This window comes from Myotis daubentonii, chromosome X, assembly GCF_963259705.1.
Source record: "Myotis daubentonii chromosome X, mMyoDau2.1, whole genome shotgun sequence".
NCBI lineage: Eukaryota > Metazoa > Chordata > Mammalia > Chiroptera > Vespertilionidae > Myotis > Myotis daubentonii.
This window is the reverse complement of record NC_081861.1, coordinates 88,598,550-88,624,872: the sequence shown is the minus strand read 5'-3', so window position 1 is coordinate 88,624,872 and position 26,323 is coordinate 88,598,550. Positions and strand designations below refer to the sequence as shown.

The window sequence follows — 26,323 nt, the reverse complement described above, 5'->3', positions numbered from 1 at the left end:
GCCTACTAACATTTTTAAGTTCTTCCTGATTGAGTTTTGGAATGTTTTATTTTTCTAGGAATTTGTCCATTTCCTCCAGGTTGTCTAGTTTGTTGGAGTAGAGCTGTCTATAGTATTTTTTAACAATCATTTGTATTTCTGTGGGGTCTGTTGTTATTTCGCCTCTACCAATTTGGGGAGACTTTGCTTGTGACCCAACATGTGGTCTATTTTTGAATCTGTCCCATGAGCACTTGAGTAGAATGTATATTCCGCGGCTTTGGGGTGAAGTGTTCTGAAGATGTCTATTAAGTCCATCTGATCTAGTGAGTCATTTAGGATTTCTGTTTCCTTGCTGATTGTCTAGCAGACTTATCCAGTGCTGTCAGTGGTGTATTAAAGTCTTCTACTATGATTGTATTGTTGTTGATATCTCCTTTGATACCTTCCAGGAGTGTTTTTTTTTATGAATTTGGGTGCTCCTGCATTTGGTACATATATGTTTACCAGGGTTATATATTCTTGTTGTATTGATCCCTTCAGTATTATGAAGTGGCCTTCCTTATCTCTGGTTATGGCCTTCACTTTGAGGTCTATTTTGTCCAATATAAGTATTGCTACCCCAGCTTTCTTTTCCTTTCCATTTGCCTGAAATATATTTTTCCATTCTTTCACTTTCAGTCTGTGTGAGTCCCTTCTAATGAGGTGGGTCTCTTGTAGACAGCAGATATATGGGTCATGTTTTTTTATCCATTCAGCCTCTCGATGTCTTTTGGTTGGAGCATTTAGTCCGTTTACGTTTAAAGGTATTATTGAAAGGTACTTGTTTGTAGCCATTTCTTTTTTTGTGTGGATGATTTCATTATGAACTTTTTATTTCTTCTTTTTACACCAGTCACTTTAGCATTTCTTGCATTGCTGGCTGGGTGGTGATAAACTCCCTTAGCCTTTTTTTGTCTGTGAAGCTTCTTATTTCCCCTTCAATTTTGAATGATAGCCTTGCTGGATAGAGTATCCTTGGATTCAGTCCTTTGCTTTGCATCACTTTGTAAATTTCTGTCCATTCTTTTCTTGCCTGATGTGTTTCCGTTGAGAAATCATTTGATAACGTGATGGGGGATCCTTTGTATGTAACTTTCCGTCTCTCTCTTGCAGCCATTAACATTCTCTCTTTGTCCTGAACATTTGCCATGGTAATTATGATGTGTCTTGGTGTGGGTCTTTTCGGGTTCACCTTGTTTGGGACTCTCTGGGCTTGTGTGACTTTTTTCTTCCCCACCTCAGGGATGTTTTCTGATATTATTTCTTCGAATAGGTTTTCTAATCCTTGTTCATCTTTCTGTTGTTCTGGCACCCCTATTATTCATATGTTGTTTCATTACATGTTGTCCCATAGCTCCCTTAGGCTCTCCTCCTGTCTTTTAATTTTTTCCTCCAATTGCAGTACATTTTGGGTGTGTTTTGCTTCCTTGTCTTCTAATTCACTAAGTCGGTCCTCCGCTTCTCCTAGTCTACTATTGATACTTTCAATGTTTTTTTTTATTGCAGCTTTATTGCTCTTCATTTCTTCTTAGGTCTTACTTAAGTTGTTGATTTTTTCACCTGTTTCTTCTAGCTTCTTGCATGTGTTATTGATTTTTTCATGTGTTTCTTCTTGCTTCTTGCATAGGTAGTTGACTTTTTCATCTGTTTCTTCTTGCTTCTTGCAGAAGTTGTTGATTTTTTCCTCCATCCGGTTTATGCACTCTAGGACCCTTATTCTGAATTCTTTTTTTGTCATGTTGCATGCCTCTGTATCACTTAGCTGCTTCTTTGGCGAGTCCTCCTTTTCTTTCCTTTGAGGATTGCTTTGTCTACCCATGTTTGATCTCACTGACATATCTAGATGTTGAGTCATTCAGTGGCTGCTCCCTGGGTGGCAGTGACTCCTTGGTCTGTAGTTGCTCTTCGGGCGGTTGCGGTAGCAGCTGCTCTTCAGTTGGCAGCAGCTCCTCTGGTGGGTGCTGTTCACAGCTGTGGTGGCTCTTCTGGCTGGTGGGGGGAGGCTTCACATACAGCTGCTGTTCCTCAGACAGAGGGTGTGGTGCTCAGGAGGCTGCTGATACTTGGATCTGCTGTGTTGATTTAAAGGCACAACATACAACACAACAAGGCACCACGTACCAGGCACTAAACACAAATATATTCACGATATTAATAACCCCAAATTAAGGTGACCACCCGAATTAAGAGAATTAGGGGATAAGGAAGAAAGAAGAGAAAAAGATAAAAGTCAAAAAAAGAAAAGAAAAGAAAATTAGGGGAGGAAAGAAGTGCAAAAACGAAATTGTGAAAAAGGAGGTGGAAAGAAAAAAAAAGAAAAAGAGAAGAAGAAAAAAGAGCAAAAAGTGAGAATGAAGTAGAAGAGGGGAAGAGACTATGTATATGAGGAGAAAACTGCTATAGAACCGCCACTAATCCCAACAAATTCCAGCAACAGCTCCCTGGAGATGAATGCAAACTGGAAACAACCAATAATATCAAGAGAGGCAAGGGAAAACAGAAGCACAAAAATATCCGGGGGGGGGGCGGGTTGGAGGGAGGGGAAAAACCAGAGAAAAAAATAAAAAGAAAAAGCAAAACAGCCTCACAACCAGTCCTAAAACACACACACACACACACACACACACACACACACACACACAAACACACACACACACACAAACAAACAAACAAACAGCAACAGCAACAAAAAAAACCCAATATACTCAACAATCAAGCAAACAGCAACAAAACAATAGAAAGATAAAAGAAGAAGAAAAAATTTTGGATAGTGAAGAAAGATAAGGGATATGTGTACAAGGATTTAGAGCAGTGGATTGGAAATAGGATATATAAGTAGGGTGAAATTTTGCCCCGAGGTAAACATTGGGAATAGGGAAAATCTAAAGCAGGAATAGGGTAAGAGAAACAGGAGAACAAAAGGGGAAACGTGAGGGAGAGGGTTTTAGCATGGAGGTAAAATTGAGTTAGGGAAAATTGATGCTAAAGAAACGATGAAAATAGAATGGAGAACACTAATCCCAAAATAAAATAAAGAGAAAATAAAATGGCACTTTAAAAAATGGTAAAATGGTAGCAGTAATAATACTGGTTAAAAATAAAAATATAGTAATTAAAAGGGTAAAATCAGGTGATGGAAAAAGAAGAAAAAAATTGGTTTCTTAGTTAAAAGGTGAAAAAAGAAAAAAAAAATTTGCAGTAGTAAAGGTCCTTCGGTTCTTCTACTCATCAGTCTGTCTCGCCTTAGTCCTGCCAGGTATTCAGGCGAGTGTTGAATTTCCCTGCCATACACTGTTCCTCCGTGTCATAAACCACAGTCCTGATTTTAAAGCAGGCCGTATTTGTGTCCCAGACTGCCTTAATTTGTGTTTAGCTAAGAGTCAGTTTGTGGCTCAGCCTCTGGGTGGCAGTGTTTTTGGGTTGGCCTCTGAGACTATAGGGCCTCTCTGTCCAGTAGCTTGGGTTTATCATCTCTATTGCACCTAAAACTGGTCTGGGGAGGTCCACTGCCCAGAGCTGGTTCCATAATCGTTACCCGCTCTGTGTTGTTGCTGGGATTGAAAATCCCTCTATAGGCCAGACCCTGTTAACTCCCAGGGACTAATCAGATTATTTTAATCCTTCATCTCGTTCAGGGTGGAATATGGGTGTGGCTGTGCTCCTTGCCTGGGGGCTAGGTGGAGGAGTCCCATCCTCCAGAGAGAATGGCTGCCCCGATCCTGGGCCCAGGGGTGTCTCAGCACTCAATTCGCTGGCACCTCTCCGAGCCCCCCCCCCCCCCCCCCCGTCAGCCTCTCCCCAGATTCCACTCGTCCGCACCTTCGCCCTCTCTTCAGCACAGGTGAGTGTCTGTATACGAAATGTCTTATGAACAGGATTCAGTGAAACAAACAAAGAAACAAACAAACGCAGGCTGCAGAAACAGGGAAGGCTGAGTCTCTGTAAGCTCTTCTCTTACTGGCACTGCATGCTCTGGTCAGCTCTTCAGGCTGCCCCCTTTAGGCTCAGTCCTCCGTGATCAAAGAACCCAGATCTCAAATCCCCTGGTGCCTGTTCCAAGGGACAGCTGTCTGCCACGCGATCTCCCTCCGACCCTCTGGGCTCAGAGGTCTGGCAAACTTTCCTGCCCAGATCCCTGGTTCTTTTGCCTTTCCAGGGGAGTTCTGCCCTTCCCAGCTGCAAACCATCTCACCAGCTGAGTAATTTTGCCAATTCGGGGTGGGTGTTATTAGTTTCAGCTGCTTACTCCATTTGCTCCGGGACACGACCTGGGACTCGTCTGCCTATATCGCCGCCATCTTTGGACTCCTCTCTTTGTAGTATAATTTGATATTTGATATTGTAACCGCTCCAACTTTGTTTTTCTTTTTCAAGATTGCTGTGGCTATTCAGGGACTTTTTTGGTTCCATATACATTTTTGGATATTTGTCCTAGATCTGTGAGATTTACTGTAGGTGTTTTAATAGGGATTCCATTGAATGTATAGATTGCTTTGGGTAGTATGGACATTTTAATGATGTTAATTATACCAATCCATGAACACAGTATATGCTTCCACTTGTTTGCATCTTCCTCTATTTTTTAAAAAATGTCTTATAGTTTTCTGAATACAGGTTTTTTACCTCCTTGGTTAAGTTTATTCCTAGGTACCTTATTTTTTGTTTGCTATGGTAAATGGCAACTTAGTTTCTCATTCTGAGAGTTCATTATTAGTGTATAAAAATGCCATCACTCTTCTGGATATTAATTTTGTCCAATCAATTTAATAAATATTAAAAAATAAAATAAAAACTATATCCTGCTCCTCTGCAGAATTCTTTTAATAAATCTAGTAGTTTTATGGTGGAAACTTTAGTGTTTTTTATATATAATAGCATATCACCTGCAAATGATAACAGTTTTACTGCCTCATTTCCAATTTGGATGCCTTTTATTTCTTCTTCTTGTTGTTTGATTGCTGTAGCTAGGACTTCCAGTACTATGTTGAATAGGAGTAGCGAAAGTGGACATTCCTGTCTTGTCCCTTAAGATCTTAAGGGGAAAAGACTTTTAGTTTTCCCCCATTGAGTATGATGTTGGCTGTGAGTTTGTCATATATGGTCTTTATTATGTTGAGATATGTTCCCTCTATTCCCACTTTGCTGAGAGTTTTTATCTAAATAGGTACTGGATTACATCAAATGATTTTTCTGTGTCTATTGATATGACTATGTATTTCTTTATCTTTCATTTTGTTTATGTGATGTATCACACTTATTGATTTGAGAATATTGTACCAAGAATTAATCCAACTTATCATGGTGTATGATGATTTTAATGTATTGCCAGATCTGATTTGCTAATATTTTGTTGAGGATTTTCACATCTGTGTACATCAGGGTTATCAGCTTATAATTTTCATTCTGTGCAGTGTTTTTATTTGGTTTGGGAATTGGGATAATCCTGGCCTCATAAAAAGAGCTTGGAAGTATTTCTTACTCTTGAATTTGGGGAAGTAGATTGATGAGGACAGGTGTTAGTTATTTAAATGTTTTGAAAATTTCGCCTGTGAATCCATCTAGTCCAGGACTTTTATTTGCTGAGAGTATTTTCATTACTGTTCCAATTTCATTCTTTCGTGTGTGTGTGTGTGTGTGTGTGTGTGTGTGTGAATCCTCTCACCAGAGGATTTTTTTCCATTGATTTTTAGAGAGAGTGCAAGGGAGGGAGAGAGAAACATCAATGTGAGAGAGACACATTAATTGGTTGCCTCCCACAGGGATCCAACCAAGGCTGGGCATCGAGCCTGCAACCAAGGTACATGCCCTTGACCGGAATCAAACCCCTTCAGCTCTATCCACTGAGCCAAAGTGGCTAGGGCTGTTCCAATATCTTTAGTTGTTGTTGGTATGTTCATGTTTTCTGATTCTTCCTGATTTAGTATTGGAACATTATATATTTATAGGAATTTGTCCATTTCACCCAGGTTGTCCAATGTGTTGGCGTATAGTTGTTCATAGTATTTTCTTACAATCCTTCGTATTTCTGTGATTTCAGTTGGTACTTTGCCTCTCTCATTTCTGATTTTATTTATTTGGGTCTTCTCTCTTTGTTTTTTGATGTGTCTGGCTTAAGGTTCATTAATCTTGTTTATCTTTTCAGAGAACCAGCTCTTGATTTCATTGATTTTTTGGGGGTCTCTATGTCATTTTTCCCCACTTTGGTATTTCTTATTTTCTTTCATTTACTTACTCTGGGCTTTTCTTGTTGTTCTTTTTCTAGTTCTTTTAGTTCTTGGGTTAGATGGTATCTTAGAGATTTTTCTTGCTTCTTGAGTTAGGCTTGTAAATGCTATGAACTTCCCTCTCAGGTCTTGTTTTGCTGTGTCCCACAGATTTGGGGTTGTTGTGTGTTCATTTTCATTTGCTTACAGGAAGTTTTTTTTTAAATTTTTTCCTTCATCTCATTGGTAACCCATTCATTGTTTAATAACCTACTATTTAGCCTCCACATGTTTCAATGTTTTTGAGGGTTTCTTTTTATTATTGTTGATTTCTAGTTTCATGCCATTGTAATTTCAGAAGATGCTTGATATGATTTCAATCCACTTGAATTTGTTAAGAATTATTTTGTGTCATAACATGTGGTCTATCTTTGAGAATGTTTCATGTACACTTGAGAAAAAGGTTTATTTGCAGCTTTGGGATGAAAATATTAATTAAATCCATCTGATCTAGTATGTCATTTAAGGTTACTCTTTTTTTATTGTTTAAAGTATTACAAATAGTAGTACACATGTCTCCTCTTTTTTCCCATTGACCTTCCCCCAGCCTCCCCTACCCCCCGGCACATACCCTCACCCCACCCTACCCCCAGTGTCTTGTGTCCATTGTTTATGCTTATATGCATGTATACAAGTCCTTCAGTTGATCTCTTACCTCTACCCACCCCAACACTCCCTAGCTTTCCCACTGGAATTTGACAGTCTGTTCGATGCTTCTCTGCCTCTGTATCTATCTTTTTGTTCATCAGGTTATAATGGTCTTTATTATTCATAAATGAGTGAGATTAGGTGGTGTTTTTCTTTCACTTCCTGGCTTACTTCACTTAGCATAATGTTCTCCAGTTCCATCCATGCTGTGGCAAATGGTAAAAATTTCTTCTTTTTTATAGTAGCATAGTATTCCATTGTGTAGATCAGTGGTTCTCAACCTTCCTAATGCTGCGACGCTTTAATACAGTTCCTCATGTTGTGGTGACCCCCAACCATAAAATTATTTTCGTTGCTACTTCGAAACTGTGATTTTGCTACTGTTATGAATCATAATGTAAATATCTGATATACAGGATGTATTTTCATTGTTACAAATTGAACATAATTAAAGCATAGTGATTAATCACAAAACAATATGTAATTATATATGTGTTTTCCAATGGTCTTAAGCCACCCCTGTGAAAGGGTCATTCAACCCCCAAAGGGGTCATGAGCCACACGTTGAGAACCGCTGGTGTAGATGTATAATAGTTTTCTAATCCACTCATCTGTTGATGAGCATTTAGGCTGTTATCAAATCTTGGCTATTGTAAACTGTGCTGCTATGAACACAGGGTGCATATATCCTTTCTGATTGGTGTTTCTTTTTTCTTGGGATATATTCCTAGAAGTGGTATTACTGGGTTAAAAAAAATTTTAATTTTTGAGGAAACTACATACTGTTTTCCACAATGGCTGCACCAGTCTGCATTCCCACCAGCAGTGAAGGAGGGTTCCTTTTTCTCTGCATCCTCTCCAGCATTTGTCATTTGTTGATTTGTTGACGATAGCCATTGTGACATGTGTGAGGTGGTACCTCATTGTTGTTTTGATTTTTATCTCTCAGCTGATTAGTGACTTTGAGCATGTTTTCATGTGTCTCTTGGCTTTCTGAGTGTTCTCTTTCGAAAAGATTCTATTTGGGTCCTTTGCCCATTTTCTGATTGGATTGTTTATTTTCCATTTGTTGAGTTGTATGAGTTCCCTGTAAATGTTGGAGATTAAACCCTTATCAGAGATAACATTGGCAAATATGTTCTCGAATGCAGTGGGCTTTCTTGTTGTTTTGTTGATGGTTTCTTTTGCTTTGAAGAAGCTTTTTATTTTAATGTAGTCCCATTTGTTTATTTTCTCCTTCTTCTCTCTTGCCCTAGGATCTGTGTCTGTAAAGATATTGCTACAACATATGTCTGCAATTTTACTGCCTATGGAGTCTTGTAGGATTTTTATGGTTTCCCATCTTACAGTCAAGTTCTTTATCCATTTTGAGTTTGTTTTTGTGTATGGTGTAAGTTGGTGATCTACTTTCATTTTTTTTGCATGTATCTGACCAAATTTCCCAGCACCATTTATTAAAGAAGCTGTTTTGACTCCATTGTATGCTCTTGCTTCCTTTGTCGAATATTAATTGAATATAATGGCTTGGGTCAATATCTGGGTCCTGTATTCTGTTCCATTGGTCTTGCTGTCCCTTTTATGGCCTTTGTTTTGGAGTCTATTTTGTGAGATATAAGTATTACCACCCCAGATTTTTGTTTGTTTGTTGCATATGCATGGAAAAATTGTTACCATCCTTTCACTTTCATCCTATGTGAATCTTTTTAAAATATATTTTATTGATTTCTTACAGAGAGGAAGGGAGAGGGATAGAGAGTTAGAAACATTGATGAGAGAGAAACATTGATCATCTGCCTCTTGCACACCTCTTACTGGGAATGTGCCCGCAACCAATGTACATGCCCTTGACCAGAATCAAACCTGTGACCCTTCAGTATGCAGGCTGATGCTCTATCCACTGAGCCAAACTGGTTAGGGTCCTATGTGAATCTTTTGTCCTAAGGTAGGTCTCTTGTAGGCAGCATACATATGGGTCATGTTTTCTTATTCATTCAGCTACCCTATGTCTTTTTATTAATCCTCACCTGGGGTTATATTTTTCCTTCATGGATTTTTAGAGATGGAGGAATGGAGAGAGGGAGAAAGAGAAACATTGATATGTGAGAGAAACCTCAATCAGTTGTTTCCAGTATGCACCTAGACCAGGGATCAAATCCACAGTCTAAGTATGTGCCCTGACTGGGAATCTAACCTGCAAACCACTTGGTGTATGGCAGGATGCTCCAATCAACTAAGCCACCTGGCCAGGGCTACATTATGTCTTTTGATTAGAGCATGTATTCCATTTACATTTGAGATTATTATTTATAGGTATTTATTGTCATTTTTATTCTTTATGCCTATGTTCCTCTCTCTATTTCTTCTTCTTACAGCAGTCCCTTTAACATTACTTGCAATGTTGGTTTGGTGGCAATAAACTCCTTTATCCTTTTTTGTCTGGGAAGACGTTTACTTCCCCATCATTTTTAAATGATAGACTTGCTGGATAGAGTGGTGTTGATTTCAGATCCTTGATTTTTCATTGCTTTGAATACTTCATGCCATTCCTTTTTGACCTAAAGTGTTTCTTTTGAGAAATCAGCTGACAGCCTTATGGGAACTCCCATTGTAGATAACTATCTCTCCCTTACTGCATTTAAGATTCTCTGTCTTTAACCTTGGCCATTTTTATTGTAATAACCTTGCATCATTTGTTGCCTGGGATGATGCAGTCTGAACCTCCAATGGACCGGCTCCCGGCACTCCAAGGCTGACAGAATCACCATTGATTCCCATTGACAGATGCTACACAGGTTCCCCTGCTTTTCTCTGTTGCTCTGGATTGGGGCTACCTACATGGTCCTGAGACCCCACACTCCCAAGAGGCAAGGGTTTTGCTGCTGCAATATCCCTCCAGCTTCCCAGCCATGCACATACACAAGGGTGATCACCCTCTCCCCATCTCCTTCTGTCATTCCTCTGTGTTCCCTGCTTTCATTATTTCAGATCAGCCACACTTCAACTGTTTTTTTCAAGCTGATTGCTCTGCAGTTTAGCTGCAAGACCTGTCCGGAGTTGGGAGCAAGTGAACAGAGCTTCAACTTACTCTGCAGCCATCTTGGAATCCTGCCCAAATTTTTAGTTTGCTGTAGTCCCATTTGTTTATATTTTCTTTTGTTTCCCTTGCCACAAGAGATATATTAGAAAAAATATTGCTAAGAGAAATATCAGAGAGGTTACTGCCTATGTTTTCCTCTATGAGTTTTACGGTTTTAAGTCTATAATACATTTTGAGTTTACTCTTACATATGGTGTAAGAAGGTGGTCTAGTTTCATATTTTTGCAACTATCTGTTCAATTTTCCAAACACCATTTATTGAAGAGACTATCTTTAACCCATTGTATATTCTTGCCATCTTTGCCATTGATTAATTGATCATATGGGCATGGATTTATTACTGGGCTCTCTATTTTGTTCCATTAATCTCTGTATCTGTTTTTATGTTAGTACCATGCTGTTTTTATTACTATTGCCTTGTGGTATAGTTTATTAGGTAGTGTGATGCCTATAACTTTATTCTTCTTTCTCATGATTGTTTTGGCTATACGTGGTCTTTTCTGGTTCCATATAATTTATTTTTGTTTATTTGTTCTAGCTCTGTGAAAAACACCATTGGTAATTTAACATGGAATGCCTTGAATCCATAGATTGCTTTGGGGAGTGTGGACATTTTTAATTAATTAATTAATTAATTAATTAATTCTATTTAATCCTCGCCTGAGGATATGATTTACTCATTTGAGAGAGAAACATTGATGTATGAAAGAATCATCCATCAGTTGTCTCCCATATGTGCCCCCATCAGGAATCAAACTCTCAAAGGTTGCCTTGGAAATTCAGCCACCATTTAGAAAATGGAAACCCACTCTAACCAACTGTGCCATACCAGCCAGGGTGGGGAGTATGGACATTTTAACAGAGTTAATTCTTCCAATGCATGAGCACAGTATAGGTTACCATTTATTTGTAGCTTCTTCATTTTCTTCCTTCAATGTCTTATAATTTTTCGAGTATAGGTCTGTTACCACTGTGTTTATATTCAGACTGTGTTTTATAAATATACATAGTATTTGAACTCATGCCATTTATTTTTTATAACTTTGGAAGGGTTGTTTACTAAATAGTGAATATTATTAATCTTTGAAAGGAAGTGAACGGTTATCGGGAACCATTACGAGGACATCAGTTACCTCAGGAGGACTAGGGATGGGGACATGATTGTCCTGGAGCAAAAGGAGGGTCCAAGCCTGCTGGCATGTTCTCCATCTTCATCTGAGTGGTGGTTAGCAGGATGTCAACATTGCACAAGCACAGGGGCAAGCAGCACCCTGCAGTCGCGCTAATGGTGCCCCCTGGAATCAGGCAGGTACAGTCAACATGGCCACCCTGGCAGCACAGGCGGGTCGGCTGGATCCAGCAAACGCACAGGGAGAGTCTGTGCACTTCAGTTGGATGCATAGCAGCCTGTAACCTTAACCACCTGTAACCTTAACCACCTATAACATTAACCACCCCTCCGCATTACCAGGCAAGGTGGCATATCAGCCAACTCCAGGAATTAGGACGTGGACATCTTTGTGCACCACTGCTCTGCCCACCACTCTCAGCTCCCTATCCAGCGCTCACTTCCCACTACATCCCCTGTGTATGCCAATACTCCCAGAGAGTCCGGAAAGAGCATTTGGCTGGTCCTGGTGGTGCTGCTGTTGATGGTGGTGAGGGGTGAGGGTGGGGAAGGGGGGGTCTGCCCAGGAACTAGGCCAGTAGCAGAAGAAGGCAGGCTGGGAACTAGGGCTCTTCAGGCCAGCCACCACTGCCTCCCAGCCTGGAGAGCAGGTCGGTTTTCTTGGGGCCCCGATGTGTTTCCATAATCTATGCCCCAGTATCTGCCGCTTCCTCCCCCCTCCCCCAACCCCACCCCCTCCAGAACTGGAAGGGGCCTGTGACATGCAAGTTTACAGCAGCATTATTGTGCTGCGGTTGGTCTGAAAATGAAAGAGGGAGGTTGTGTGCTCAGAGGAGGGAAGGGAGGCTGGCAAAGCTAGCCACCGCGGGTCGTGTTCCTGCCTCCCACGACCCCTTCAATGCACTTCTCCCCTTCCTCTCCCTGGTGACAAGGGCCCCAGGGCTCCCGGGCGGTGCTGGTGCTGGACTAGCCGCCATCACAACCCGCCCCCATGTATGTCTCTGTGGGCAGAAAGCCCAGCTGGAAAATCTCTCCCAAACTTCGTCACTCAGACAGCATGTCACCCCGCCGAGAAATAACCACTGGGTCAGGATCACAGCCATAGCCTGAGCAACCAAGCCCACCTTCTCCAGAGAGGGGTGTGAAGTGGAAGGATGAAGTCCCACGAACGTTCTTTTCTGGCTCTGAGGGCTGTGGGTGTCCCATCCCATGTGTGATGGTCTGTCCACCTGAGCTCATGCCACAGGGCCCGGAACGGAGACAGGGTGAGAATATGGAGGAAGGAGGGTGGAACCGAGTCTGCCCTATTTCCCAGGCGCCATCACTCTTTACTGCCCATCTTCACTGTGCCCATCCTGCCCATGCCCCGGTTGGCTACTGTAGGGGCAGTCTCTACGTGAGCTCCCTGACCCTAGGATGCAGCCTGTCTGGGCCTGTCCTCTGCATTCTCACTCCATCCACACACCTTTGTCAGAAGCCATAGGATCGCAGAGTAAGATCCAGAGCCACCTCCAGCAACTCCCACATTTTGGGTGTCAGGACGCCCTGCCTTGGGGTTGGTGACGTCCGCATCATTCCCAGCCCCGCAAAAACCCTCCCCCCACCCCCACCCCCACCCAATGTGTCAGGAATTTAACGATGCCCCTTGAAAAGAGTAGACCCCACCCTTGCTTTGGTTCACTCAGTCCCACAGTCTCTACTACTACCTTTACTGCCTGAACTACATCAAGGGACATTATCCCCGGTTAATTTTATTCCAAACCAGATCCACTTTCCAACCTCGTATGTTCTATCCACCATTGCCCCGCCGTGCGTGCGTGCCTGTGTGTGTGTGTGTGTGTGTGTGTGTGTGTGTGTGTATTGACACCGGTCTCTGGGGGAATGGAGTCTGGCAGAACCAACCCTCAACTCACTCAAACACAAGTCTGTGTCCCTCTGAGTCCCAGGCCCGCACAGCCCTGCCAGGTCCTGGCTCAGGGAAGCAACCGGACCCCAGCTCTCTGTGAAGGGGAAAGGGAACACGGAGTGAGACTCAGCCTTGTGTGACATGTCAAGGCAGTGGGGCAGACTGCGCGGGGGCGCAGAACTGCCACTTCCAGGAGGACCTGTGTCTCGGGCTGGTTAAATACAGTATTTGAAGGGGGCCACGTACCACACGGAGACTTATCAACCACCCTCGCCATAGAAACCGGCGGGAGGAGGGGCATTAGTGGGCTAGGGCAGGCAGGGTGTAAACCCTCTGCTAGGCAGTTTCCTCAGGTTGACCCGCAGCCCCCACAACAGACTCATTCCCTGTCATTCAGGCTGGAGTCTAACCCTTGCTCTTCCTCTGTATTCCCGTACCTTCCCCTGTGATCCTCAACTCCCTGGGCTGTGGCTTCTGCCTCCACCTCTCTACTGAAACCCAGGAGGGAGAACTGAGCGGACCGTCAAAGGTGAGAGCTAAAGAGGGGAGGAGGCCGACCCCCGGGTGGCTGGCAGAGTTGTCCATGTGCGTGAGGTGGCGCCAGCGGGAGGGAAGGACTCCACAGGGAGGACTGGTCCTGGGAAGGGGGAAGATGAGCTCCAGTGTGCTCTTTACACCCGCTGGAGTAGAGGTGCAGGGAAGGCCACCGAAGGAAAGCCACGGGGAGATCAAGCGTGTTCATACAGCAAAGCAGGGCAGATGGGAGGAGACCCAATGACTGTGGGAAAGAGGGACTGAGTTCTGGAAGGGGGTCCTGAGTTCCTGCTGAAGGGGAGGGGAAATGGGCAATGAATGGCATGAGACCCCAAACGCGGAGGAGTTTTGAACACCAAGAGGGCCTGCAGGGGAAAGGGGAGAGAAGCTAATGTGGCCAGGCAGATCCAGGCAGAGCCCAGACCCGGGGGCGACCTGGTCTTCTGGCTGCAAGGCTCCTATCAGAGGCTGGCTCAGACTCCCCGCAGGCAGAAGGCCCACCACAGAATGCCGGAGGTATTGTTCTGGAAAAAGCGCTGAGATGGAGCAGCTCCAATCCCTCCCTGCCCTGATCCCCTCTTCCACCTGTCCCCCCGACCCCCGCCCCCAAGAGAGACCACAGAGGTTTCTTTATTTAAACAAACAGGCTTTTATTGAGGGGGGAGAGAGAGAGAGAGAGAGACAGAGAGAGAGAGAGAGAGAGAGAGAGAGAGAGAGAGAGAGAGAGAGAGAGAGAAAGAGATGAAACAGAGATCCGGGTGAAGTATATATGGATGTTCTTTGCAATTTTCTTGCACCTATCTGTAAGACAAAGGAAAAATTTGGGGAGGAAGAGGATATTATGGACCATTTTATTCCAATTCAAAACTTAGAAAAAGGTGGCCAATGTCTAGAAAAACATAAGTTGCCCAAATTGACTCAGAAAGGAATAGCCAGGCTATATCACTCCACAACCATCAACAAATACAGCAACAGAAAAAAAAAAAAAACAACGCTTTTCACAAGAAACTCCAGGCTTTTCCACTGAATTCTGACAAACGTCAGGCATAAATATGTTTAATTTGACACAGACCTTGGGAAAAGTAGAAAAGGAGGGACACTCCGTAATTCATTTTTTAAAGATAACCTTCATGCTAAATCCTGTCAAGGACAGTTTGAGAAACAAAAATCACAGGTCAACCACACACTCCTGATACAGAAGCAAGTATCAGAAACAGAATATTAGCAAATGGACCCTATGGGTATAAGAAGGAAAGTACATAATATACAATGACTAAACTGGATTCATCCCAGGAATACAAACTTGATCTAACTTCAGAAAGTAAAGTAATATGATACTCCACATTAACAGATTATAGGAGAGAATTGTGATAGCATATTCAGAATCAAAGTAGTAGGTATAAGCTTTTTGCAATGTACTTTTTTACAATGTCTTTAAAAAGTTGGGATTGTTGAGATATAATTTACACACAGGGTCTCATGAGTCCTTACAGAGCCACCACCAAAACCAAAACATAGGACGTTTTCATCACCCCCAAATTCCTCAGGTCTCTCAACCCCCAGGCCCTGACAACCACTGGTCTGTTTTCTGTCCCTATAGGAGGGCTTTCTCCAGAATGTCATATAGTGGAGTCATGCAGAATGCAGTTTTCCATTGGCTTCCTTCACGGGAAGGGACATGCATGGGACTTCTGGAGGTGAATGTACCTTTTCTTCCCCTGGGTAGTGTTACATGACTTGACCACTTAATAATTACTTATCACATTGGAGGCTTATGCTTTTACAATTGTGTTTATATTCAGAGTGTGTTTTACAAATATACATAGTATTTGATTTCATGCCATTTATCTTTTATAACTTTGGAAGGGTTGTTTATTAAATAGCGAATGTTAACCTTTGAAAGGAAGTGAACGGTTATCGGGAACCATTACGAGGACATCAGTTACCTCAGGAGGACCAGGGATGGGGACATGATTGTCCTGGAGCAAAAGGAGGGTCCAAGCCTGCTGGCATGTTCTCCATCTTCATCTGAGTGGTTGTTAGCAGGATGTCAACATTGCACAAGCACAGGGGCAAGCAGCACCCTGCAGTCGCGCTAATGGTGCCCCCTGGAATCAGGCAGGTACAGTCAACATGGCCACCCTGGCAGCACAGGCGGGTCGGCTGGACCTGGTAAACGCACAGGGAGAGTCTGTGAACCTCTGTCAGATGAATAGCAGCCTGTAACCTTAACCACCTGTAACCTTAACCACCTGTAACCTTAAACACCCCTCCGCATTACCAGGCAAGGTGGCATATCAGCCAATTCCAGGAATTAGGACATGGACATCTTTGGGCACCACTGCTCTGCCCACCACTCTTAGCTCCCTATCCAGCGCTCACTTCCCACTACATCCCCTGTGTGTGCCAATCCTCACAGAGAGTCCAGAGAGTCCGGAAAGAGCATTTGGCTGGTCCTGGTGGTGCTGCTGTTGATGGTGGTGAGGGGTGAGGGTGGGGAAGGGGGGGTCTGCCCAGGAACTAGGCCAGTAGCAGAAGGAGGCAGGCTGGGAACTGGGGCTCTTCAGGCCAGCCACCACTGCCTCCCAGGCTGGAGAGCAGGTCAGTTTTCTTGGGGCCCCGATGTGTTTCCAAAATCTATGTCCAAGTATCTGCCACTTCCCCCCCCTCCCCCAACCCCACCCACTCCAGAACTGGAAGGGGCCTGCGACATGCAAGTATACAGCACCATCATTGTGCTGTGGTTGGTCTGAAAATGAAAGAGGGAGGTTGTGTGCTCAGAGGAGGGAAGGGAGGCTGGCAAAGCTAGCCACCGCGGGTCGTGTTCCTGCCTCCCACGACCCCTTCAATGCACTTCTCCCCTTCCTCTCCCTGGTGACAAGGGCCCCAGGGCTCCCGGGCGGTGCTGGTGCTGGACTAGCCGCCATCACAACCCGCCCCCATGTATGTCTCTGTGGGCAGAAAGCCCAGCTGGAAAATCTCTCCCAAACTTCGTCACTCAGACAGCATGTCACCCCGCCGAGAAATAACCACTGGGTCAGGATCACAGCCATAGCCTGAGCAACCAAGCCCACCTTCTCCAGAGAGGGGTTTGAAGTGGAAGGATGAAGTCCCACGAACGTTCTTTTCTGGCTCTGAGGGCTGTGGGTGTCCCATCGCATGTGTGATGGTCTGTCCACCTGAGCTCATGCCACAGGGCCCGGAACGGAGACAGGGTGAGAATATGGAGGAAGGAGGGTGGAACCGAGTCTTCCCTATTTCCCAGGCGCCATCACTCTTTACTGCCCATCTTCACTGCGCCCATCCTGCCCATGCCCCGGTTGGCTACTGTAGGGGCAGTCTCTACGTGAGCTCCCTGACCCTAGGATGCAGCCTGTCTGGGCCTGTCCTCTGCATTCTCACTCCATCCACGCACCTTTGTCAGAAGCCATAGGATCGCAGAGTAAGATCCAGAGCCACCTCCAGCAACTCCCACATTTTGGGTGTCAGGACGCCCTGCCTTGGGGTTGGTGACGTCCGCATCATTCCCAGCCCCGCAAAAACCCTCCCCCCACCCCCACCCCCACCCAATGTGTCAGGAATTTAGCAATGCCCCTTGAAAAGAGTAGACCCCACCCTTGCTTTGGTTCACTCAGTCCCACAGTCTCTACTACTACCTTTACTGCCTGAACCACATCAAGGGACATTATCCCCGGTTAATTTTATTCCAAACCAGATCCCCTTCTCCAACCTCGTATGTTCTATCCACCATTGCCCCGCCGTGCGTGCGTGCCTGTGTGTGTGTGTGTGTGTGTGTGTGTGTGTGTGTGTATATTGACACCGGTCTCTGGGGGAATGGAGTCTGGCAGAACCAACCCTCAACTCACTCAAACACAAGTCTGTGTCCCTCTGAGTCCCAGGCCCGCACAGCCCTGCCAGGTCCTGGCTCAGGGAAGCAACTGGACCCCAGCTCTCAGTGAAGGGGAAAGGGAGCACAGAGTGAGACTCAGCCTTGTGTGACCTGCCGAGGCAGTGGGGGAGACTGCGCGGGGGCGCAGAACTGCCACTTCCAGGAGGACCTGTGTCTCGGGCTGGTTAAATACAGTATTTGAAGGGGGCCACATACCACACGGAGACTTATCAACCACCCTCGCCATAGAAACCGGCGGGAGGAGGGGCACTAGTGGGCTAGGGCAGGCAGGGTGTGAACCCTCTGCTAGGCAGTTTCCTCAGGTTGGCCCGCAGCCCCCACAACAGACTCATTCCCTGTCCTTCAGGCTGGAGTCTAACCCTTGCTCTTCCTCTGTATTCCCGTACCTTCCCCTGTGATCCTCAACTCCCTGGGCTGTGGCTTCTGCCTCCACCTCTCTACTGAAACCCAGGAGGGAGAACTGAGCGGAGCGTCAAAGGTGAGAGCTAAAGAGGGGAGGAGGCCGACCCCCGGGTGGCTGGCAGAGTTGTCCATGTGCTTGAGGTGGTGCCAGCGGGAGGGAAGGACTCCACAGGGAGGACTGGTCCTGGGAAGGGGGAAGATGAGCTCTAGTGTGCTCTTTACACCCGCTGGAGTAGAGGTGCAGGGAAGGCCACCGAAGGAAAGCCATGGGGAGATCAAGCGTGTTCAGACAGCAAAGCAGGGCAGATGGGAGGAGACCCAATGACTGTGGGAAAGAGGGACTGAGCTCTGGAAGGGGGTCCTGAGTTCCTGCTGAAGGGGAGGGGAAATGGGCAATGAATGGCATGAGACCCCAAACGCGGAGGAGTTTTGAACACCAAGAGGGCCTGCAGGGGAAAGGGGAGAGAAGCTAATGTGGCCAGGCAGATCCAGGCAGAGCCCAGACCCGGGGGCGACCTGGTCTTCTGGCTGCAAGGCTCCTATCAGAGGCTGGCTCAGACTCCCCGCAGGCAGAAGGCCCACCACAGAATGCCGGAGGTATTGTTCTGGAAAAAGCGCTGAGATGGAGCAGCTCCAATCCCTCCCTGCCCTGATCCCCTCTTCCACCTGTCCCCCCGCCCCCCGCCCCCAAGAGAGACCACAGAGGTTTGTTTATTTAAACAAACAGGCTTTTATTGAGGGGAGACAGAAAGAGAGAGAGAGAGAAACATGGACATGAGAGAGAAACATCAATCGGCTGCGAGCCCACAACCTGGACAGGTGCCCTGACCCGGAATCGAACCTGTGACCTGTTGGTGCACGGGACAATGCTCAACCAGCCAGCTGAGCCAGATCGGCCAGGGTGAGACCACAGAATTTGAGAGGGGCCTTAATTTGAAACTGCTGAGAAATGGGGTGGGGAGGAGGCATAAGGAGGGGGAGAGGAAGCCTTGGCTGATGTGGAACAGGAGGGAACCAGCTTGGCCGCAGCTGCCGGGCTGCTCCTCTTGCACCAAGATGCTGGGCTCCACCTGTCCAACAGAGCAGAGTCGGGGAGGAGCCTCAAGCCAGGGCCAGCCCACAGCCCTCCTCAACAGCCACGGCTGTGGGAAGGGGTATGGTGTGTGTAACACTCACATCAAAGGTTCCGGAACTTGTCAGCCAGGGACTGCATGGCCGCTGCAACAGAGAGAGGCATAAGCAGGCACTCCAGATGGAGGGATCGAGAAGCCGCCTAGCCCTGCAACCTGAAACCCCCTCCAGTCCCTACCCAAGGAGCCCTGGGCCTGACTCAGTCACTCACCACTTGAATTAAGTGTGGAAATGTTTTCCAAACAGGACAAAGTGTGCCAGCACGCAAGCTCTGGGGCATACCAGAGCCATTCAGAATTTGTCAAACAAACAAGACCCACAGAAGCCACAGCAAGCAGCAGTTGAAGGGAGAATCAGCGAGGCATCTCTAGACGTCCGTCCTGAGAGAAGATCTCTAGGACTGGTTCTCCGTGGCAAAGTGTGCTTGTAGCTCCGACCACACTTTCTTTCCTCTCTGTCCACACACCTAGCTGTACATGCACAGTAGGCTCCAGGGCCAGGCGTGCTGAGTTCTCCTCCCCACAGGAATGTTGGGCCCTGTGAGGCCGCCTGTACCTGCAGCCTGCCCCAGCCCCAAGCTAAGGCACTGAAGTCTGGCCCTGCCCCTGCCCCTGCCCCTGCTCCTGCCCCTGCCCCTGCCCCTGCCCCAGCCAGAGGTTCCTCCTACCTAGTTGCTGTCTAAGGTCGTATATTTGTCTCTGCAGCTCCGGGCACTAGGCCAGCAGACACCAGAGAAAGAGAAATGATTAGTATACTCAGGCCTCCTCTCCCCTCGACGACACCCCGCCCCCACCACCTGGGCTAGCCCCGCATGGGCTCCTCAGTGGGAAAAGGAGGTGCATGCCCTCCTGGAGGTGTGGGATGGGGCAGCGGCTGCGGCGGTGTGGGGAGAGGGGACAGGCACGGGTCGGTTTAATCTGGACACACAACCCACAGTCTAGCTCAGAAATGCACTTCTAGGAGCCAGAGGAAGCGTTACCCGAGGACAACCCTCTGCTCCAGGTGGTTGCTGCTGCCTTTCCGGTGCTGGGGGATGTCCACGTGGTGCCTGGTCACCTGAGAGGGAAAGGACACCAAATCCAGCTCCCAAAGCTCCCAGGGAGGTGGAAAGGGCTTAGCAGGGTCTCACGTGAGGCAGCACCCCCCTCTGCTGGCAGCAAGTTGCCCCTGCTCTGCCCAGCAGCTCCACCCTTCTCTCTGGGCCTGCCTCGCCTGTTCCCCAGGGGCAGCCCACCCACGGCTGTGGTCCCCAACACTGTGTGTGGCCCTGGGTTGGATGCTTGCAGAGCTGCAGGCAAAACCAGCCCCTGGGACGAGCCCAGTGGCCCAACACGACCTATCGGAAAAGGCCCTGTTCCGCTGAAACTCTGTGTCTGGAGTGGCAGTTTGGGGCACAGCCACGAGAGTCACCCCTGTGCACAAACCCCAGGCAGAGGATGAAGTGCCTCGAGCCCTGCCCTGTCCAGACACCCTATTTCCTGTGGGAGAAGCTGTCTGGGCAGGCAGGGAGGCAGGGAGCAGGGCTGAGCCCCTGGTGGAGCCAGAGCAGGAGGGTTCCCTCCTCAGCCTCTCTCCCTGCCGCTCCCAGCAGACCCACGGGACTCACTGGAGGCTGTGGGCCCTCTGGGCAGGACTTCTCCCTGGCTCAGGGCCCAGGGCTGTGCTTGTCCTGGAACCCCGGCGGCTCTGCCTTGGCCTTCACCGCTGCTGCATTCTCGGCAGAATGGCCCTGGACTGTGTGTCTGAGGACGAAATAAAAATTTCTCACTTATTTGGACTCGGGATGTGTGTGGGTGTGTGTGTGTGTGTGTGTGTGTGTGTGTGTGTAGGGGCTGGGGTGAGGCAGGGAATAGGGAAGGCAGTTCAGAGGCGGACCCCATCAGCACTTTCGCCCTCAGTCAGCCCCGGTCAGGAGGCCAGGCTGAGCTAGACACAACAGTGGGGTGCTGAGACAGCCCACGGCCCCCTGCAAGGACAGCTCGGGGAGCAGCTAGCAAGTAGGAGTCAGGGAGCCGATGGTTCTAAACACTGAAGCTTTGGGGCCCAAAGTCTTAAGGGGTCCCCCGATCCAAACCAGCTGCCCCAGCCCTCCCTACCACCCTAGCGGGGAAACTTGCCAGGTGCGGAGAATGGTGCCTGGCACACATGGAGGGCTAGCTTAGGGTTTGCCCTGGCTAAAACCACCCAGATCTGGCATCCTAATGACCCAGGGTGCCCAATGACAAGCCCTGAGGAGGGACAGAGGGAGCATGCCTAGAGAAGTGCAGGGCGGGTTGGGGAGCGGGGAGGACCATGGCCTCATACTCACTTGGACTTTTGGGCCTGGGTCGCTCTGCGGTTCCTTTTCTTCTACCACCACCGGCAGGGACCCCTTCTTCCTCCTGGCCCCAGACTTCTTCTGCCCAGCGCCGGTGTGCTTGGGCTGTGTGGTTCCCAAAGGGTCCAAGGAATACCCCTTGCCCCTCCCAAGCACCGGACCACCAGCGACTGGGGGGAAGGTGGCTGGCTCCAGGGCAGCTGCTGAGACTCCCTGCCCCCAGGAAGGGAAGGTACCCTGGGGGGCAACTTTGGAGGCCCCCGCTAGGGATTTCTTCTCCTGGGCCACTTTCCTTCCAGGAGTGGCCTTGGGCGGGCTGCCTGCAGCAGCGGCTCCGGGCAGGTAGCTGGGCCTGCTCCCCGCCTTCCCGCAGACCACACTTTGGGGTTTCCCACGGGACACGTCCAGCTCTCCAACAGCCCGCCTCGCCCCAACTGAAGCCAGTCGTGGGGGAGCGGAGGGCAGGAAAGAGGAACTTGGCATGCAAAGGAACTTGTCCCTGGCATGGGCACCCGAGTGTCTGGGTGTGTCTTGCAGGCTCCTGGGTTTGGCCTGGCCCCCTCCTTTGCCATAGAGGCTCAAACTCAGCAGGTACAGCTCGCTGAATTCATCTGATGACTCGGAGTGGGAAGGCCAGCCCACCAGGCCTTCTTCCGAGGACCACTGGGGACCCACGGTGACCCTTGACCTATTCTTAGCTCCTCTTTCGCAGTTTCCCCAGGCCCGGCCTCCCGCAGGCTCCATGACGGGCAGCCGGGCTGTGGAAGGCCGCCGAGATCCCACCAGACCATAGGCCTGCGAGCTTCTACCCTCGGGACCTGCCTGCAAGTCCACCCAAAGGGCGGACGCCTCAGAGTCGCAGCAGCTCTCTGGGGAGGGGTTTCTGCGGACAGCCAGGTGATCCCGGTCGGTCAGCTGCTGCAGGGTGGCCACCGCGGCCTCCTCGGCAAGGTAGTCGAGAGGGCCCCCGTCGAAGTCGGCCGGGGAGCCAGGTCGGCCTTCGCAACCCCAAAGCATCCCTTCCATCACTTCCCGCTCGTCCTGGAAGCCTTCGAGGTCTGAGAACGCGCCCTCGTCCTGGCTGCTGGGCAGGGGCGTCCCCCAAGTAGGGCCTAGTCCACCGGCCTGCTCCCCGCCCGCTGGGTGGGACCCCACTCCCCAAACAGACCCCTCGTCCTTGTTGGGGGAGCTCATGTCGCCAAGTCCCGACAGCCCAGGCACAGGGTAAACGGTCGCCCTGAGCACAGGCAGCGGCAGGAGCGCGAGGCCTTGACCTTCCGAGAGAGCCTTTGTCACCACAGGCAGCTCACGCGGTGGCCTCCACGCGTGCGCGACTCCCAAGAGCCATCAACGTCCAGGCGTTCTCATTGGTGCGTGTCCCGCCGCCTGCCAATCAGTGCGCCCCTTCTAGGCCCGCCCCCCAGGCCCTGGCCAATAGGGTGGAGGGCCTCTGGTTGGTCCAGGCGTGCGTGCATGCGTGCGTGCATGTGTGCGTGCGACGTCACAGTGGCAGTTGGAAGCCAACCCGGTGGAGGAGTGTGGTCATAGGCGGGCTCCTCCCATCACTTCCTGCCCCGCCTCCCCCGGCCAGGCACCTACTGTCCGACTGGAGTCAAAGCACCTAGCCTCCGCTTCCCATGTACGAAGCGGGGAGATGATGCACCTGTTTGGGGGGTGGGTCGAGGGGTGGGTGGTGAGGGTGCAAGCTCAGGATGGAGGTGAAGCACCAGCCACTCTTCTGCAACAACACTTACGACCCAACAGGGGAACGCACACCCGAGCGCGTGGTCAGCGGTGGGTCCACATACATTTTCCATAAAGGCCCGGGGAGCAAAGTTGAGGCATTTACGGGCGGCAGGGTCGCTGTCGCAACTCCGTTTCCCTTAGGATGGGTGGTCAAATCGGCCCAGGGCTGTGTGTTGCTGGGCCGGTTTGGTGGAAGGGCTGGGGTTTGCCCCCTCCCTCAGCCCCGCCCCCACTCTGAGTCAGTTCAAAGAAGGGGGACTCCCCATGGCCAGTGCACACCCCAAAAGATGCTCACCATCACTGAGCCTGGGGACACGGACGCAAACCGTAAACCCATTTTCACAGCAGGTCTGCAATAATCACAGAGCTTAACCGTCCCACGGGTGGGAGAGGTTATGAGCAAGCCCGTGCTTGGCCCACTGTGAAGTGGCCGAGGTGGGGGGCCTGGGGGGAGGGGAGCGGCGGCCTGTGCGCAGGCACAGAAGAACCGTTTGGGGAGGCAATTGCGCAGAATCCGGGAAAAGCACCTTACACAACCCTTGCTACGTGCCTGGCACTCTTCTAAGCGCTGTAGATCAATAGCAACACATCCTCCCGACCATGCTACGATTGAAGTACTCGCCGTCACCACCCTCTTACAGGTGAGGAAGCTGGCACTGAGAGGTTCGGCCACTGGCTCAAGGCCATTGGGCTTGTAGCGATCAGCGGCAGGATCACAAAGCAACCAAGACAGTCCCGCTCCAGAGCCCTTGCTTTGGAGCAGAAAATCTTAAAAATGAAAAAGCGCCCATTCCCTCCATGACCAGGCATGGACCTCTGCCGAGTGCACCTTCTGGACACACGCTGGTACGTGTAGTGCATCAGGACACATGCTCAAGGGTGGTGGGAAACACTGGCAACACTCTAAATTCCCACCAGGAAGGAGGTGGATGAATGCAGTGTAGTGTATGCACCCTACATCTTTTCACTGGGTAGATGAAAACGCCCCAGTCCAAAGAATGCACAGATTCCAAAGGCACACAGCAAGCTGCAGAGCAATGGCCTCGGATACACATTTTTAACTTGTCTTTTGAAACTAGTCAATCCGATATAAGGTCTGAGAGTACATATAGGTGTGCCTACAGACATGATATAAAGGCCTGGGAGGACGCACAGCCAATGCTTACCAGTGGGCAGCCCGCCAGGGCGCCAGTTGTCTCTCAAATTTTCCTGAACCGCCTGCTTCCCAGCTTCCCAGCTTTCCTGAGCTGAGCAGCCCTGGCCCTGCCTTGGTTTCTATAAGGCCCTCCAGTGTTAGAATTTCCACTTGCTTGCCACCCAACCCCTACTCCAACATCCTTCCTCCCTTCCTTCCACACTTCTTCCTCTCTTTCCCATTCATACTCCCCTGTCTTTAAAAACATTATATATACACACACACACACACACACACACACATATATATATATATATATATTTCAGAGGGAGGAAGGGACAGGGAGAATGTAGGGTGCGGCTATGGGGTTAAGCCTCGGACTGACCTGTTGGCAATGCCACGAACCAGTCCCAGCTTAGAGGGCACAGTCCCCTTAGCATAATTAGGCTTGACCTTATGTCGCTCCCTAGATCTTATCTGGGAAGCTAATGGGCTGAGGGAGATGTAGCAAGTGCTGCCAAAACAAGTGAAACTCACAAGAACATTGTAACTATGGTGACCACTGCCTTGTTTACCTCTGGCTATAAAATAAAGGCTCAGATTGCCTCTGGATCTCTCTCTGTGGCCTCAGCAAGGCACAGGAAGATCCACCCCTAGACCCAGCTTATTCTCTTTGTCTGTCATTTCTTCATCCTTCACTGCCCTCACTCAGGCTTTTGAACCCTTGGCTGAGCTGGCTCGGCACAGGAGAGATGGAAACATCAATGATGAGAGAGAATCATTGATTGGCTGCCTCCTGCACACCTCCTACTGGGGATCGAGCCTGAAACCTGGTCATGTGCCCTAACCAGGAATCCAACCATGAATTCCTGGTTCATAAGTTGATGCTCATCCACTGAGCCATGCCTGGTCGGGCCATACTCCTCTGTCTTTCCAGTCGCCTCTCCCTCCTGCAGCCTACTCTGGCTGATCTCCTAGAGAGGCCGGAGCTGTCTGAACACCTCTTGCCAGAGGGCACTCAAAGACCCAATTTTTCTGGCTCTGATAGAGAAGGTTATGCAGCAGGGAGATTGGGTACACTCTAAATCTCTGATCCTCCTCCTCACGTGTGCCCCGCCTCCCCTCCCCCCAACCTCTGCCTGTGTGTAGCTGATGCCCTCCCCCACTCCTCCCAGTGACTTTTAAAGACATGGTGTGCTATTTTCGACCTGCTAAGATGGATGAGGAAGGCTATAGCAAAATCTCCTGTACCCACCACGGTCCTAGGAAACATTACCCAACCATCCAGTGGAAACCTCAGCATCCCTCTGGCCATTTCCATTTCTTCCCTCCCATCCTCCTTCCCTCTCTACCCCACAGGGAGAATCCTAGAACTTCTCCACACCTCCCCCACTCTCCTCATCCCTGGGGCTCTACTGGCTCCAGTTTCCCTGCTTTTTGTAGGCCCTCACCAATCTCTGCTAACGCCCTTCTCGCAATATCCCCATTTTTGGTTTTGACCTACTATCTTGGCCTGGGCTGGGGCCAGTATCAGGGGATTCACTTAGCCTTCCCCACCACGATAGCTCTTACCCCACAGACCAATGACCCTCTGGGATTCATTGCTCTAACTGCCAAGTGTACCACTGGCACATAACTTGGGGCTGGAGAAACGACCACTGTGTTCATCTGTTGATCGAAACACCAGGTCGGCTCACTGTGAACCAGACTCTATTACCACAAGCCCCTCTCAAACAGCTCCCCCGCCCCCGCCCATCGTGACACTTTGGGCTTCCAGGATCAATGTCAGCTTAGACTCTGTGTCCAGTAGTCCTAGATATGTCTGGGTATTCGTCCAGTCCCAGTGTACTGTCACCCAAGCAGCTAGGAAAGCTTCTATGAACATATGCAAACAGGTTTGCTGTCCACATTAGTTTTCCTTTCTCTTGGGCAATTTTCTAGGTGTTAGCTTGTTTCAAGACCCACAGGGTATGCCTTCAACTAGGGATATTATGTAAACTATGTAAACTATGTAAACTATGTTTTTTTCTTTATATACATACCTATAAAAGTTTAATTTGTAAATTAAGCCCTCTAAGAGATTA

The 26,323-nt window shown here is 48.7% G+C and overlaps 1 protein-coding gene across 1 annotated transcript in view; it reads right to left on the bottom strand.

The window, feature by feature from the left end:
• Window positions 1-22,552, bottom strand: part of LOC132223550 (uncharacterized protein CXorf49 homolog) — a 44,963-nt gene extending 22,411 nt beyond the window's left edge. The window contains exons 1-2 of the mRNA XM_059678675.1: window positions 21,350-22,552; window positions 20,021-20,097 (exon numbers count right to left, since the gene is read on the bottom strand). Coding sequence (XP_059534658.1) covers window positions 20,021-20,097; window positions 21,350-22,552 — 1,280 coding nt within the window. The remainder of the gene's footprint in view (window positions 1-20,020; window positions 20,098-21,349) is intronic.
• Window positions 22,553-26,323: the final 3,771 nt, after the last annotated feature.